The sequence below is a fragment of the Chelmon rostratus genome, chromosome 24 (assembly GCF_017976325.1).
Source record: "Chelmon rostratus isolate fCheRos1 chromosome 24, fCheRos1.pri, whole genome shotgun sequence".
NCBI classification, from domain to species: Eukaryota; Metazoa; Chordata; class Actinopteri; order Chaetodontiformes; family Chaetodontidae; genus Chelmon; species Chelmon rostratus.
Window position 1 is genome coordinate 9971347 of NC_055681.1, and position 16521 is coordinate 9987867.

The window sequence follows — 16521 nt, forward strand, 5'->3', positions numbered from 1 at the left end:
GATGAGGATGTAGCTTCATGTTATAGCCATGATGGAAGAAAAACACGACGGCTATAGGGAACATCGTGCTTTCTGTCGTTCAGTACGAGGCGTACACACATGTGGTGCAGCGGGGCGCAGCTGCTCAGCTCATCCACCACGACTTATTTCACTTGTGGGGGGAAAAAAATGCAGTTTTCTTTACATTTGGCTGCTGCATTCTGGACCCTGAGGGAAAGGTTGCACATAATGGAGATCAAAAGTACAATCACAGCAATGTAATATTTGACACACAGTAAGTTACATAATGTTGAAGTTGAAGGGAACCACACTGGACTGGACCAAGTTGGCAGACATGGCATTTAGGTGTCACATGTCGCATTTCCCTTTTACCTAAAGGAGTAATTTGATATCTTGTGCATGAGTGCATCTCTCCAAGACATTGAGCAGCACAGTTGCTGGTAGGTAGACTAAGCTCGCTGTCTCTCCTTGTCTCCAGTCTTAATGCTAAGCTAAACCAACCTGCTGCATCCTCCACTTTCATATTTGAGAGCGGCGGTATCGATCTCCTCATCTGACTCTCTGCAAAACTGCAAGTAAGCGCATTTCCCGAAATGTCGAAGAATTCCTTCGACTGCGCCAGGGCAAGCGCGCATTAATTAATGTCACCGTGTGCGTGAATGGGCTGACTTGGCCAAACGGCTGGCACGTGGACGCGTGAGCGCCACGACCGCGGCCTTTTCCGGGTCATTTCAAGGGTCAGAAATCAGCCGCGTTACCTCCCGTTTTATTTGACTGCACATTTCTCTCGGTCGGGCCTGAAGCCTGGCATTTTGGAGCTGCAGCATGAAAAATGAGACGGTCCAGCAGGATCGTGGCTCCAACCTTTGTAGTGAACAGAAGTATTTCTTAGGGGGGGAAAAAAGGGGATTTCCACAAACTTTTCTGAATTATTTAAATAAGTCCTCACTCATGTAACATGATGCATATGGGAGTCTTCAAATTATGCAATTATGCAGATTTTACTGGGAGTAGCTGCAAGCAAACCTCAGCTAGAGAGCTCGACAGTGTTTGTTATGAGTCACAGTATTACATTCCTAAATAGTTCAAGAGCATATATATATATACATGAATATATACAGTTCAGCTGCACTCACCTGCAATATTAAGGAAATAAATGTACTTTTTTGCAACCAAACTGTGACCAGCTTTTCATCATTCAAGAGGAGCATTTCCAGGCTAATTAACACTGTCTGGCTGTATTTTAAGATTCTTCCCCAAGTGCCTTTGGTTTTTCTTTCCTCTCCAATGCTGTTGCTTTGATCGCAGCAAAATAAGTAAATGGCTGCACTGTGGGCAGAGCGCTCTGAGGCTGGGGGAGGGGAGAGGGGGAAGGATTGTTTATCTGCCTTCAAACATGCTAGAAAAAAAAGGGTTTTTTTTAGACACCTTTTAGATGACAAACTCTTAAATATATTCGCATGATCGTGAGGAATGACAGCCGCGTCTTCTATCTGTGCCAGTTGTTAGCGTGATGCCGCCGTAAGTGCACTAAGGTCAAACAACAATCAGGCCGAGAGGGTTTTCAAAGTGTTTCTCAATGCTTCGTCTCTCCTGATTTAGTCTCATTCTAAAACGAGGCCGGGCCGATGCAGTCTCTGAGTGGAATAAGGAGACGTATTGATTGTTGTTTCAAGGTTTTACGGGAGACGGCAGAGTTATGGCGGTTGGGGCTGCGTCGGCTCCCCGCCAGGAAAAGGGATCCGGGCATCGTCAGCAATCTATGCCGCTGCTCCATAAACAAAGTGAGCCGGGTGGTTTGCTTTTTTTTTTTTTTTCTTTTCTGCAAACAAATCCTCTCACTCTCCCCACACACACACACTCTCACAGGACTGAGGAATCACATTACCATAAATGTGGTTTTATTAATAATAACAGTATCTCTTTTAATGAACATTGCAGATACATAATAGAAAATAAATCAGAAACAGGAGAGACGTCGTCTCAAGAGTCGTGAAAGTGCCTGGAATAATTCTGTGCTATATATTGTCATTATTCATCATCATCATCGTTATCATCATCATCATCGTGGTTATCGTCAAGCCAAGTCGCCAGAAATTCTCAATTCATCATGAAACTAAAATGTGTGTCGCCCCGCCGAGAAAATGCAAACATTTGTATTCACACGGCCTCCCGAAGCCGGCGCGCCGATGCCAGACTCCTGTCAAAATCTCATCGATTCTGCTGTTCACCTCCAGCCAGGATTAGTATTTCTGCTTTGAGAGGCCTTGTGAATAATGACCACTGGCTTCATGAATATGGCTCGATTGTCTTCATCTTCGTCACGTTTTTTTTTTTGTCTTGATTATATTTACACGCCGCCACGTCGTAGAGCACAACACACTCCTCCGCTCAGAAATGGTGCTCTTGAATGCATCTTGCCATATCTTACTTTTCTTCGGGGGGTAAGGCCTGATTGAGGTGGATAAAAACAAGCCTGGCTTTAATGATCTATTGATTGATAGGTCCCCGCGTGAAGAGGGCTGTTCCTCCAAAATTCTAATCTGTCAGCTGACGGCAAACACTTTGAAGCTTGACACCGTTTCTAAAACCCCAGGCCTGTTCTGAAGTCTTCTGTAAGAGCAAGATCAGAAAGCAATAACTGGAGGTTGCAAGAAGATAAAGGGGGAAAGACACGATTCCTCATTTATTGTTTACAAGTTCCTCACTTTGCATATTTTATGGCACTAAATGAAACACCTCCACGTTATGAGATGCTGCAGGTGTTTTTAGTATGAGGTTAGTCGCTTGAAAAACAAATAATATGGCACAGCTGCAGGAGGAGTGAGTGCCTTCGCGGGTCTCAGTGGATGTGTGAGAATAGCTCTTGTTTCGTATGATTCGATGAAATCGCGGCGAGCGCGACGGGCGCTTCCCTCGGAGAAGAAAAGACCGGTTTGTGAATGGAGGATGGTTCGCTGTGGCTTGCTTTGGTCTAACTCGCTCTAACTAGCATCTCTATTGTATAGTTACATATACTCCAGGATCTCATTTGCATTTTAAAATACTTTCTTGCCACTTTGAAGCAGTATTACATCTTATTTGGAAGGATTTCATTCTAAAAGGCTATTATTTTGAGGACTACACGCCCCGTGATGATTACTGGTCAGTAGGTCAAAAATATAATTGATTACATCCTCTAAAATGTTACTTCTTCATATTAATAACTAAACATTAATAACATTTCAAGTTCGACATGAAGTCAGCAACTGTTTTAAGGTGTTTCAGATGTTTTCAGACTCATTTTGGAATGAAACTCTTCGTCATTATGATGGTTTTAGTTGACTCAAAGTGTTCATGACCGCGATGTGAAAGCCCTATTATATAGAGTGGACCTCAACTGGCAAATCATTTCCATTGACAAGGGGGATGGCAAAGAAATAACAGAGCTGTCGTTGAAGAGGAAATGAAGAACAGAGATAATGGTTTAGCCCTGGACAGCCTTGTTTGGTCCTACAGAGGAAACCAGGTACAGTAAATGCTTCAGGTGACACTGCACGTCAAGGCTCCTCCGCCTGTGCTGACATCATCGATGGCGTAGCTCCGTCCTTGTGGAATCAACTGCGAATCGGCGGCCACGAAAAGCCCGCCGAGCTGCAGCCGGTCGTGGTGCGTTCGAAATGTCAAAACTCCTTTTTTTTCTCCTTTGATGATGAAAACACAAAACTTTTTTTCTTGCAGTATAAGGGTAAGACATTTAGTGAATGACCTATCGATTTTTGTGAGCTGTGCAATTCCACATAACAAAAAACATTTTTTAAAATCATATTTCCCCAATTCCTTCTCGCAGAAACTTCATAGGTATAACTTCTTGAAGCAAACATCCCTCGGTTACAAAAATAGACTTTTCTTTTTTCATAAAATAATACACATAATTAATTTTCGGTGATATATTCATCTGTTAAGGTAAAGAGCAAGGCTGTTTTTTTTTTTAAAGTAAATGTTATGTGAGAGAAACAGAGACGTGAGGCCTAGCACCATATTCTTCATATCCCCCTTCACAGATAGGACTTTTCCAGTGTTGGGGAGTAACTAGGTACATGTAACTGCCTTATGTCATTACATTACTGAGAAAAATATGCAATTAAATTACAGTTATTCAAAATGTTGGCCATTACAACGGGGTTACATCTGCATATATTCTTTTCAGTGAAAGCTTATATGTAGAATATAACATCCATCCTGCCGCTTTGTGTCTCCTCGCCGTGTAGGAATGCCTTCTTTTGGCGGATTTCTCAGCAAAGCTGGGACAAACGCGTGAGTGCAACGCCATCGAGGGTAGGATGGCTTACGGGGAGCCGCCTCCACGTCGGGTAGTGTGGGCTGGGCAGTGCGCGCTCGACTCTCGAGCGCAGGTTTTTGATTGGTTCTCCCGTTTGAATTTGCGCCGCCTCTCGTCTGCCGATCGTGCGGAATCGGCGTCGAGTATTGCGGTGAGGTGTTCGGCTTTCCTGCCCAGTTTAAAACATTTGTTAGAAAAGTAATCAAAAAGAAATCAAATGTATTTAGTTACTTTGATAAAGTAATTCAAATGGTTACATTGCTTGTTACATTTTTGACAACTAGTAACCTATTACATTTGAAAAGTAACCTTCCCAACACTGGACTGTTCTGAAAGCATTGGAATATGATCAATTTGGAAAACCCATCTTTTCTCAGCTCTCTGGACGCCATATTTTGCATATTCTGGTTGAGTCCAGATTCTCAACCCCTACAGCAGCCGGCGGAGCTGAAACTCCCAGAAATCCCAACCGCATCGTCCTCGTCTCCCAAAGGCTGCCGCCTCTGCCCCGGCCCGCCCGCCCCTCCCCGAAAAAAACAAACAAACAAACAACCCAAAAGCTTTATAAACTACACCGGCCAACAAATGAAGATAAAGGTAACAACGGTTTATCCAAAACATCGCACAGGCCATTGCTTCACTTTTGTACAAACTCAACCAAAAGAAAACAAACGGAAAAATAAAAGAGTCCCAACTGATGTTAAAACATAAAAAGAAACGAGTCCCAAACACTGATGCTACAAAGAATTAGAAAAAACGTATGTACAGGACCCTGTATTCCTTGACCTTCTGGGTAAATGATCGTAGGTGTTGGCTTGTGTTACGTGAGTGTTTGTACAGGCATACAAAAAAAGTTCTCCTTGCTTCTTTTTTCGTCGTTCAGTTTCAATAAAAGCTCTGACTGGACCAAAAAAACAAACAAACAAACTAAAAATCTGCCACCACCTCCATCACCAACGTGTCCTGTTTGTCTGACGCCCCGCCCTGTCCTCCCCCCGCCCTCCCCCGGTGTTTCCTGGTGCAAATTCAACAGCAGCAAGTAGCTTAGTGCCATTCAGGTCCATCTGGCTCCGGTGCATTCAGGGTCCAAGTGCCAGCGGTGAGTCCTCCCTGTGACGGACGTCGCGTGGAGCCACAGTCTATCCCGCCCGGCACCGTCTCTGTCACCAGATGACGCTGGATATACTGGTCTCCCTGGGCAGCAGCGGCAGCATGGCGTTGTTGCCGTGGGCCTCCTCCAGGCTCTGCTGCCGCGGCGACTTGGACTGTGGCCGCTGGCCGTTGATGAGCGTCATGGGGATGTTGCAGTAGGTGTGCTGGTTGCCGAGCGAGGAGAGCGGCGGGAGCGTGCCGCCGGGCGGCAGGTCGTAGTCGTAGCTACGGTAATAGTGTTTCTGCCTCATCTGGGTGTGGCAGGAGTTGTGGAAGGTCGAGCGCAAGTCCGGGTGTGCCGTCGCCATGGCGGTGGAGGTGGCCGCCGCCATGGAGATTGCAGAGACGGTCTGGAGCTCGCTGAAGGGGCCCTGCTCGCTGACGTCCAGCACCTGCTCGTGGGAGATGCTCAGGGGCTCCATGCGCTTGAAGGGCATCTCGTAGAGCAGCTGCTTCCAGAACTTGGAGTTGAGCTTGTTGCTGGACGGCCCGCGCCACTTGATGACCGTCAGCATCTTGATGGTGTGTTTGAGGGCCTCCACCTCCTGGTAGTTCATGATGCCGCGCAGCTCGGCGCACTCGATCAGGATGACCTTGATCTCGCCGGTCACCAGCATGTTGCGCAGCCTCGTCTCCAGCTCAAAGATGCTCCAGCCCCTCCGCACGACGTAGCTGGGCGTCATGACGATGATGAGGCGCTTGCTCTGGTCCACGCAGCGCGCTACGTCCTCGATGTAAGCTAAATACACACACAAAGATAGAAAACTTGGCATAAATGGCAGTACAAATGGAAAGCGTACTCTCTGTCTGTCTGATGTATTCCTACTTGCTTGAATATATATTTACTAGATCACTTTAACTGGACATGAAAGTACACAGAGCTAGTGGCTGATGGAAATATGATGAAACATATCACACCAGCTGTTTGAAAGAACTCTCTTGGCCTCATAGCGACTGCCAACCAAACTACTCCCTTAAATCAAAGTTTCAAACAACCAAACCCAATGAATTTTAGATGGACAAAGATTTTTTTTTAAAATAAAGATGGAGGCCCTTTCATTTAAACATCGGACGATTTACTCCACAGCCTGGCACGAGGATACTGATACATAAAATGAAGAAGAAGCAAATATCTTATCGCATATTCTGACTTAACTGAACATCTAAAGCCTGTGCGGCGTTTCATGCCACAAAGTCTTCGTACAGAACAAAACAAGATGAAGGGGATCAATTGGTTTTAAGATGACAATGAACGGAAAACACTCGAAAGCCAAAACAATTTTAACACCTGATTCTAAACACCTGAAGATAAGATAAGCTGCAGTTTACAGTAAATACAGTATTGTGCTCACGTCCCTAATGAGGAGCTCAGCTGCTTGTGTGATAATGAACGTGATTAACTGTTTCCCCGGGCCTGTCCTGGGTGTCAGGAGGGGGAGGGAAGTGTGTGTGTGTGCGTGTGCGTGCGTGCGCTAATGCCTGCTCTTAGCCTTTCTTAGCAGAGACAAAGACTGAGTGGCTCCTCGACAGCGGCGAGCCAGGATTAACTGGGCTTCAATTCGCAATCAAAGTTTATGACCCTCGCGTGTGTGTGTGTGTGTGTGTGAGGACAAATTTCTATTTTCCTTCCTCCCTGTCTCCTTAAGTCAAGACACTGTGTGTGTGTGTGTGTGTGTGTGTGTGTGTGTCCACTCTCTCCTGCTCTCCATATGTCTGAGAATGAACCCGCCTTTCTGCCTGATGCTTCACCGTGAGAGAGACCTGATTAGCGTAAATTCGGAGGTGGCGTCATGCTTTACTTCATCACGACAAGCCGATCTCTTCGCCGTTCGGTAATTGGTCCTCATGCAGCAATTCGTCACAATGCGTCCCCGAAGCCAAAACTCCCCCGTAGGCTCCGTGCCTGTTCGGTTTAGGCCAAACCAATCAGGCAAAAACAAGTTTCTCTTTTATCTGATCATGAATAAAACAAACGGGAATGGGTAGATTGATACTATATAATTAGCTAATGAGTCATAGTTTCATTTTATGTTTTGAACTGATTAAACTGAAAGTAAATCTGGCCTCTCGGGGTCCGCTCTGGTAACACTTTATCGTTTTATGGATTCCTCCTTTCAGAGACCTCACAAGCTTTACAATCAAAGAGTTGAATGTGTAATTGATTCGGGTCGACATAAAAACAAAATCAACACTAAATTATATGAGGCAGAAAATCGCTGTTGCCCTGCTCTCAAACGTGTTAAAAGGGAAAAGCCCATTGTGACAGCTAATCAAGACATTTTGGAGGCCAGAAATTCCAGCTTCCCACTAAAACCATGACAATCTTGTTAGCAACGCATTCTCCCATATTTCATCTCTGGTTTTCACCAGTAACCCACCAGCTTCCAGCTGCTGGCACCTTCAGTAACCGCACTCTGTTGTCGCCTTTGTTGTTGTGACATTTCGCTTACAACCCCCCTGAGCCGCCACGCAACAGCCTGAAAAGTCATCAGGAAATTCACGCCGCCGCCGCCTGTCAGTCACGACTCGCGCCTCTGTCATCCCTGACTGGGCCTTCGTGGGATTTTTAGAGGCTGTGCTTCCACCCGGAAAGTTGTGACGATTGCAAGACGCCATGAAACATCTTGAATATATTTCTGGGACTGACAATCTGTGGTTGTGATACAGTAAATCCCTTGCATCAAATTTCCCAAGCTGAATACATGAAAAAAAAAAAAAATATTAAAACATCGTGTAATTTTTGTTTTTACAAAGGCTTGTTTAGTTGTAATAATGGCTTCATAAATGAGGAATGTTCCACAACATGGCAACCCCCAGACCATTATCTTATTAACCAGCCATACAGCCATTAGTAACAACTTACAAACCCTTACATACCCTTCATTATGACTTATTACAAAGTGTCACCAGAATCAATTTCTACTTTACTGATTTGGAAATCAGTATCAGTGTGTGTGTGTCGGCGTGAGCGTTAAAAATCTGGGGAAAAAGAAAGTACCTCTAAGTAGTCTTGTGTCATCCTGGAAATGATCATTGGTGAAACCTAAACATAGATATTGGCATTCAAAGTATGATCAAAAGATTTGCAGAAAAGCATTGAAACAAAAAAAAAAACAAAAAAAAAAAACAGTTTTGTCAATGTGGGGACATGGCTCTGGCATAAACTGTGTTTCTCCAACTGGCGGCCCACTGGCGATTGTGAGACGGTAATCGCGCCGACCAGTTTATTCCAGTTTAATATGGGACATGCAGCATAAAAAAGACAAGGAAAAGCCTTTTTATTTATGTGGCAGGAGTTCAGCCAGGTTGTTTTCTCCTATACGTTTCAAAAAATACACACTGAGTGTACACTCGACATGCGAGGAATCTATCAGAGTGGTGAGGCGTTAAAAATAGCCCATCATACTGTGGAATAACACTTATCAGCAGCTCGGGAGACGGATCGTTGACACATGTTGAAACCCCAAATGGCCAAACGGTGTTTATCTATAGCCGTGGATTATGCTTTATTGCATCAACTTTTGAGATGCTAATGCATTCCCAGTGGGAACGCCATGTTTATGCATAGACACAATAAGCCGGCGAGCTGGAATAGTGACAGACGCACTTTAGATTCCTCTCAATCCTTGCATTTTTATGCCATCTTTCCCATATTACAACAGTCCCCCCGCATCGAGCACATAATCACAGCAAGGGATTCAGTTTATAACCTTGGCACAATGCCACTGAGGAGGAACATAATTAGTAATGGCGGCATGTGCGGCAAGACGGGGCAGATGCAAGTATTCAAATGGAGGCTAATAACATAATGATATTATCAAACTCATCTGTGCGATGGGTTAATCAAAGATAAGCACGGGCCATGTGAGACGCTCCGTTAGAAATATACTGTGGCAAAACATGCATTGATATCCATGCATAAAGAGCTTTTTTTTTTTTTTTTTTTTTTGATTGTACAGCTGACATCATTGCACAGCAGCATGCAGAGGTACGGTTTGTATGGAGCTGGATCGGGAACATGGGCTGTGATAATGGGGTCGGTCCTTTCCGCCAGTTATGCTGCATATGTAAAACAGGCTTTTATGCCTCCCACTGGCTTCACACAGTGTAGATAATGCACTGTAAATACTGAACTTGAGCACATAAAGAACCAGCTAATAAGTCCAGACGTGTTCCGGCGCATGAGTACTTTTCAAATTACAACGTGCAGGTTTTCATTATTCCCCATTCACGGCTGCAGGGACCGAGCGGCTGCTAAAGAGCAGTTGCTGAACATTTTATACAATGGAGAGCAAGTTAAACTATGTTTGGAAGTAGTGAAGGGAAGCCTCCTTTCAGTGAAATGTGAGGTGGAGGTGGTCTGCTTCAGGGTGGTTTAATCCATCACAATGTGCCATATTTTCTGCTTTGTGTGAAAGAATGGAGAGTTAAGAACGGGACAACGATCCTGCTGGTACAGTACTTGAGTTAATGTATTTAAGTTACTTTCCTTTGCTTGTAAACTCATAAAAAAAATCCCAATTAAGTTACTCTCACTCAAGCATGACTTATCTACTGATCTATTCACATGCAGCGTCTATTATATTGTCTCTTCCTCAAAGCTATCGGTCAGGTGATTGGAAACGATCCGGCTCGTGAAGCACTGGTACATCTAATCTGTTGCTCTTCAGCTTCTCCTTCATATACGGCCTCCCTGCACAGCATGTGCTCTACTGCAGGGAGGAGCCATGAAAACAAAGCCAAACTGAACTTCAGGGGTTCTTCAGAGGCGCTGCTGAGAACACGGGGATACTTGGAAGACCCAGAAATATTCTGACAATGACCTGAGGTTCCTTGAGTAGCCACATGAATGAAAGCCATGAGTGGAACCGTTGTTTGGAGGATTTTAGCAGTGGTTCCCAACCTTTTTTGTCAGGTGAACGTGTGCTCAGTTGAACTGCACATGCACTAAGTTTAAGGTTTTTTTTATTAGTTAAGATACTCTGCAATCTTTCCCGGCACAGTGAAGCAAATAGCCGCACACTGCTGTCTTGCTCCCGGGCTTTACCTTCGCAAAACAACGCCCATGCAGATTTATAGAAGAGAGGGAGCAAGACAGCTTTGTGCTGAGACCAACACATGCAAAAAATGTGTCGCTGTGTGTGCACCTCCGATCTGCAGCAGTACCTCTGGCATACAACTACCCCCGGTTGGGAATCACTGCTTTTACGACTGCAACTCTTAAAAGATGTGCAACTGTTGGAATTGTTGCATGTTTGTCTCAGGGTAATGAGATGTCTGTTGCCATGTTCCATAATTGCACCTTTCCCACCGTTATAAGCAGGTCAAGATCAGTGGAGACTGTTATCAGCAGCTGTGCTCAATTAACTACTGAAATGAAGGCAACAATGCAAAAACATGACTGTTTTGTTTCCTATTCTTTTCCGCACAACTTAAACTGAAGAACCCCCAAATGCCGGCTGATCCCCGTCACTTCAGCCGGTGGTTAGAAAAAGCTCTTTCCACGATGATCGGATTAAAAAACGGTGATGGTCTCACAGGTCTGTTTCACGCCACAACACAAAATGCAGGAACAGAAAAGCCACAAACAAGGCATGTCACCACTGCACTGACAACACGAGCAACACCAAGCGACACAACATTCGACACAACTTGACATCGCCGTGAGAGAGAGAGCTTACTTCCTGTGGGGATCAAGTCCCTGTCTGGAATGAAGAGTTTATACCCATAATGCTTCTCCAGCACGTCGGGGAGGATCTCCAGGGCAAAACGCTCCTCCTCTCGGGTCTCCTGGCTCCACTGGTCCGGGTCCACTTTGGTGTAGGACAAGTAAGCGTCGTAGTCCTTGTTATCTGCAGGTAGAGGGGAGAAGTGGGGGGGGCAGATATGGAGATGGATGAAATATCATTGCTTCTATTATCTACCAGGCACACCAGCGAGGTTTGTTAGCAGACTCTTAATGGTCCTCAGATCCTTCAAACCCTTTCATTTAGTTTTATAACCCCTGCTATCAAGCAGGTGCAGAGAGAGAAAATAAAGCCTCGCTCCGAACTGAAGAAATGAAAGTCTGCTCCCTTGAACACTTGCATCACTTCATGTACGGGCATTAAAAGGCTCCCAAAACCGCTCCGCTTCAATTAAATGCATATAGGTTTTATGATTTGGACATAATGTTTCCTGCTTTGGTCAGCAAAGTTATGCGCTGCTGTGCCCCAGATGCTCACAATCTATTTTCATACTGTTGCACAGAGAGCTATTCATTCAGCGGGGGAGTTCATCGAGACAGGGCGCCTCCATTACACTGACCTCCGGGCACCTCTGCCCATCTGAGTGCTTTTCATTACAGCTCCGTCCCCGCTGACGAATAATGTTACCTTGATAGCTACTTTGCCCACTGCGGGCAAAACAAATTAGGCTCCAGCCTGAGCTAAATGCCCGACGCCGCCCGCTCGGCCGAGTGCGCGGCGCGGCCCCATCACCCACACCAAAGCTCTGATTGATGACTGATTTGAGAGGGCCGAGTGCACACGGACAGCGAGAAGTGAGGGACGCACTTTAATGCTTCTTCTTGAGGCGGAGCGCTTCTGGCGGGTGGAGATGGAAGACGTGCGAGCGCGATATCCCAGAGCTAGGAGATAAAAGCTTCTGGCTGCTGCAGCAACAGATCAAGACTCAAGTCTGACGGAACAACCCGACTACTTCATCAATTAGAGCGAATTGGTCCTTCAGGGCGTTTTTTTTTTTTTTTATTATTTGACATTTTTTGGTAATTTTGCCGAACTGGCCCTTTAAAATCACAAACATACTGATCTGCCATCAAATCAGATGCAGTATGTCATATTTTCGGGGTCACATTCATCAAAAACCAAAATATCGGATTCTGTGTGCTTCTTTATTCACTAAAACCCTGATATCTGTGCCACGCAGGCAGGGAAACATCTGAACAGGGACTCTTTGAGGTAAACTCAGCAGAGACGGCTCCTGCCTCGGTTACCACGCTACAGCGGCCACCTGCGGTGCAAGAGCCGCGAGGTGGCGTTTAACCCGTCAAGACACCGGAGAAGAAGAGCGCTGAGGATGAGAGAGTCGGGTCAGAAAAAATCAGAGGAGCAGACGGGATTCAAGAGGGGGGATTTGGGGATCAGTTCTCGGTACAGTGTCTCGTTTTTGAAGCCTTTAATATCCTCTCCATTTTCCACTCCTGCCTCTGTCGGGGCTGTGACACTGTCAACAAGATTCACTCACTTCCCGGTGGGTAATCTTGATATTTGGCAAGTGCTCACCACTCTTACACGACACCATGTAATTAATCTAACTCATTTTTCCAAGGCGCAATTCATTTGAAAGCATCAGGGACATGTAAAAATAATTGAAACGTAACCTCACTCAGTCTAACTAACTCTGAGGGCTTACAGTGTATTCTGCTTCACGGTGACATAAATCTCCCTCTCTGTGTTTTTTTTTTTCTCTGGGAGCTTTTAAACGGAGGCTGCGGAGGCAGATGATTCACTTGTCTGTAGTGAGACAACAGCGAGGAGGGAGAGGGTGGATCTCGAAGGCGGGATGACCCTCTCCTCTTGCGTCTCGAGGAGTCGCTCCACGCCAGAGATCGGCGAGGAGCGACTCCTCGCACCCACGGAAACTGCATCCTGAGCTCTTCCGTCCCACACGCCAACCGCGAAGGGAGCGGCTGCACTGGAGGGGCGTTGGGGGGGGGGGGGGGGGGGGGGGGGGGGGGGGGGGGGGGTTGTGATGTATGCATTTGCATACAGAGTCCACAGTTACATTGTGAACTCTTGAACTTGCGGTGGAGAGCACCGTGAGAGTTGGAGGCGTAATCTCTGGGATATCTCTGGGCTCCATTGCATTTAATGGAGAGTAGATTACAGGTAACACACATACTTAACTCTGAAGCTACAGAGGCGCATGGGGTGGACTGCTAATGAGCAGCTGAGCACTCGTTTTTTTTTTTTTTCTCCATAATTTAATTTAGCCAGAGGAAAGTGGCTTTGCATCAGACAGTAGAAAGCAGGCTCTCTTGTTGGTTTTTTAGGTGCACAAAGCTAATGGTGGTCAACTCTCATTGAAATGAATGGGGTACACTGAATATTAGAAACATCTTTCAGCACAATGTAATTCAACGACAGCCATCAAAATGACCATAAACATAAACTGAACATTATAGTTAGTTGTAGCTAGGTGTAACTGATACACCGCCATGCATGCACAGGGCTGCGTTTGATCATTCTTTGCATTGTCTATTAATTCTTGAGTCAATTGTCTACATGCAAGCAAACCAGTCAACATATTGGAGATTAAAGTGTTCAACAATAAATAAATGGTGAATGTTAACTCTGGATTAAATGGAGCTCTTCTTTCAAGGAAACTCACATTTTCTCTGTAATTAGAACCAAATTACAAAGGTTGTTCTAGAAACAGCCCAAAACTCAAAGGTGCTCAGTTTGGAGGAATATTAAAGAGAGAAAAGCAGCAAAAAAATAAAAAATCAATGAAGGTTTGGCTTTTCCGCTTGATAAATGCCTGAAACATCAATCGATGAATGGACTCTTTTCAGCACCTGGTATTTTTCCTATCTGAACATAAACTGCGTCCACGTGCTGATCTGCGACGATCAATGTTTCACCCACACAGGAGCCACTTAGTGTAAACTGTGCACCCTGCCTTTTATTAAATCTGACAAAATCACCTGGCAGAAACACAAAAGCGCTTGACCTTCTGATTGCAATCGAGCTACCTCGTGACGTCTACCCCTGCGTCCGAAATGTGCAAATTCAACGGGCTGCATTACAGTTTCCGTGCATGCGAGACGGAGGAACGGTTAATGCTCGGCGTGGCCAAACTGCACCGAAGGCAGACGGAGCCTCATAATTCCACGCCACGCTGACATTCGTATTAATGGCGAGAGTGTTGATGAGTTCCCACCTCCTTGACAAGCTCGCTCGGCTGTTGTCATCATGAAGCCTATTATTGATTCCTCTGACACCCACACAATGTGACAACTGAGCGGTCTTTAACTAAATTGCGCCGCTGACAAATAGCTGACAGCCCCTCCTATTGTTACGTAAAGCTTACAATTTTACATCTGGCAGAAGAGGGAGGCAGACGCTCAATTAGTTGTTCCGAGTGGCCACAATGAAACACAAGCACTTTCTTGGCAGTCTGTGTAGATTTATGTTTGGAGGGGGGGATCTGTGTGCATCCGAGACACCGGCTTAAGGGCTTTATTAATGAAAAATGTGTGTGTGCAGCTATACAACTATATCTTACATGCAGCCCCTTCTCCCTGTCAGTGCAGCGGTTACCATAGAGATGGGATCTCGGTTAACCACCTCCTGCCAGCTCTCAGCGACTGTTTTGTCTCTGCTCAACTGGCAACCGTTTCCAGTTTGCTCGCTCCCACACATTCACCTGCGGTGCGCCGTCGCTGGGAGGACTCGCGGGCTGCAGGTGCGAGCGCGTGCCGGAGGTGGCCGCGCAGCGATCGAATCGACCGCGCCGTGGAGGAAAGCATCAGGGGTCTCCTGAGAGCCTCCAGAGGCAGCGTACTGTGTCTTATTGAACCTGATCCCCTTATACTGGAGAACAAATTGAAAATCTGTTTCTCTCTTCAAGCACTCACTCGGGTGGCACAATTAAAGGAGACAATCGCTGTTTGGCATTAAGTTCAAGGCCCGACATTTTATTTTTCCTCCCCTTTTCCAACGCAACTGCCTCTGGGCCATCCATTACCGCAAAGCTCCCCTTTTCCAGGGCCGGAAGCCCAACGCAGCCGGAGGTAATGACTTTCAGCTAAACGTCTGATGTAGCAGCCGTCGCAGTTAAGCAGAGCTGGAAGCGTGTGAGGAGAGGAGCAGGGAATGGAAGACTTTCTACCGTTTCACGCTCATAGCTCTCTCGCTGTCTCTCTTTCGGCTACGTACAGTCCCTCAGCCCCTCTGAACTAATCTCATTCCTCCTGAATCCGCTGCTGCGCTGGTACTTGAGAGACTCATTACGGGGGAATCAAATTAAAACTTGCTCCTTGTCTCAGTTTGATGCATTCTCAAACCAAGACTCATCCACCAGGCCCAATCAGGGCTGTTCTTTTTTTTTTTTTCATTTGCTATTGCTGATGGGGCCTCAGAGTTAATGTTTTTGTCTGGCACAGGGACCGTGTTTTGATTCGCTTTATAGAAAGTGTTCAGCAGAGTGCATTATCCTTTCACTCTCGCACCGGCTCCTGTGCAGTTTGCTTGCAGGTGCATAGGAATCCATCAACGGTAGACACATACATGTGCAGAATCCCAACCCAGCCCCTCTAACTCTTAACCAGAGTTTGTAATGGAGTGTTGTCCAAGTTTAGCGTGTAAAAGAAAGTTACTGGATTTAGCAGAGTTGGGCCAAGTTTTCACCAAAACTTCCACTGCAGCCTCCTCATGATTCTACTGTTTACTCTGTACAACAGAGAACAAAATAACTGTCAGCGTGAAAGCGTTCCAGAGTTGGAAAATTGTGCTCAAATAGGACTTCCTTCCTCCTCCGTTCACCTGCAGCAAGATGCTCAAAATAAATGAAAACCGGCAGCTTGTGCGGGTGCAACAACTAAACAGGAGGGTCTGCCTCACTGTGTACCACTGCCTTTCCCTTATTCACCCCCAACTCTGTTGCAGCGTAACAAAACAGTAATGAGTGATCAATAGTGCGGCGTGTCTTCTGTGAGTGGCCGGTAATGACGGCATTGTGGACTAACTGTGCTGACAGTGGTCTTCAGATTTGCGGGTCTTTTTGAAGCGATTGTCTGGAAAAATGGCTCGACTCGAATGGATTGTGATTGAAGCCATTGCCGCTTGATTCAGAGGTGCTGACGGCAACGCGTGATGGCTTTCTGCTATTACACTCCATTGTAGCAGGAAATATACAGGCGGGATGGAATAATATAAACACCTCAGAGCAAAGCACTTAGACTCTCCAGTGCCTGCATTTTGCTCCTAATGTGCTTCATATTAAGTCAAACGCAGGTTTGCAGACATCTGGCAATCAGCAAGTTT

General features: G+C 45.8%; 1 protein-coding gene across 1 annotated transcript in view; it reads right to left on the reverse strand.

The window, feature by feature from the left end:
* Positions 1–5484: 5484 nt before the first annotated feature.
* The window catches only part of LOC121627413 (interleukin-1 receptor accessory protein-like 1), a 198480-nt gene continuing 187443 nt past the window's right edge, over positions 5485–16521 (reverse strand). Inside the window, exons 9-11 of the mRNA XM_041966310.1 lie at positions 11155–11325; positions 8472–8516; positions 5485–6212 (exon numbers count right to left, since the gene is read on the reverse strand). Of these exons, the coding sequence (XP_041822244.1) occupies positions 5485–6212; positions 8472–8516; positions 11155–11325 (944 nt within the window). The remainder of the gene's footprint in view (positions 6213–8471; positions 8517–11154; positions 11326–16521) is intronic.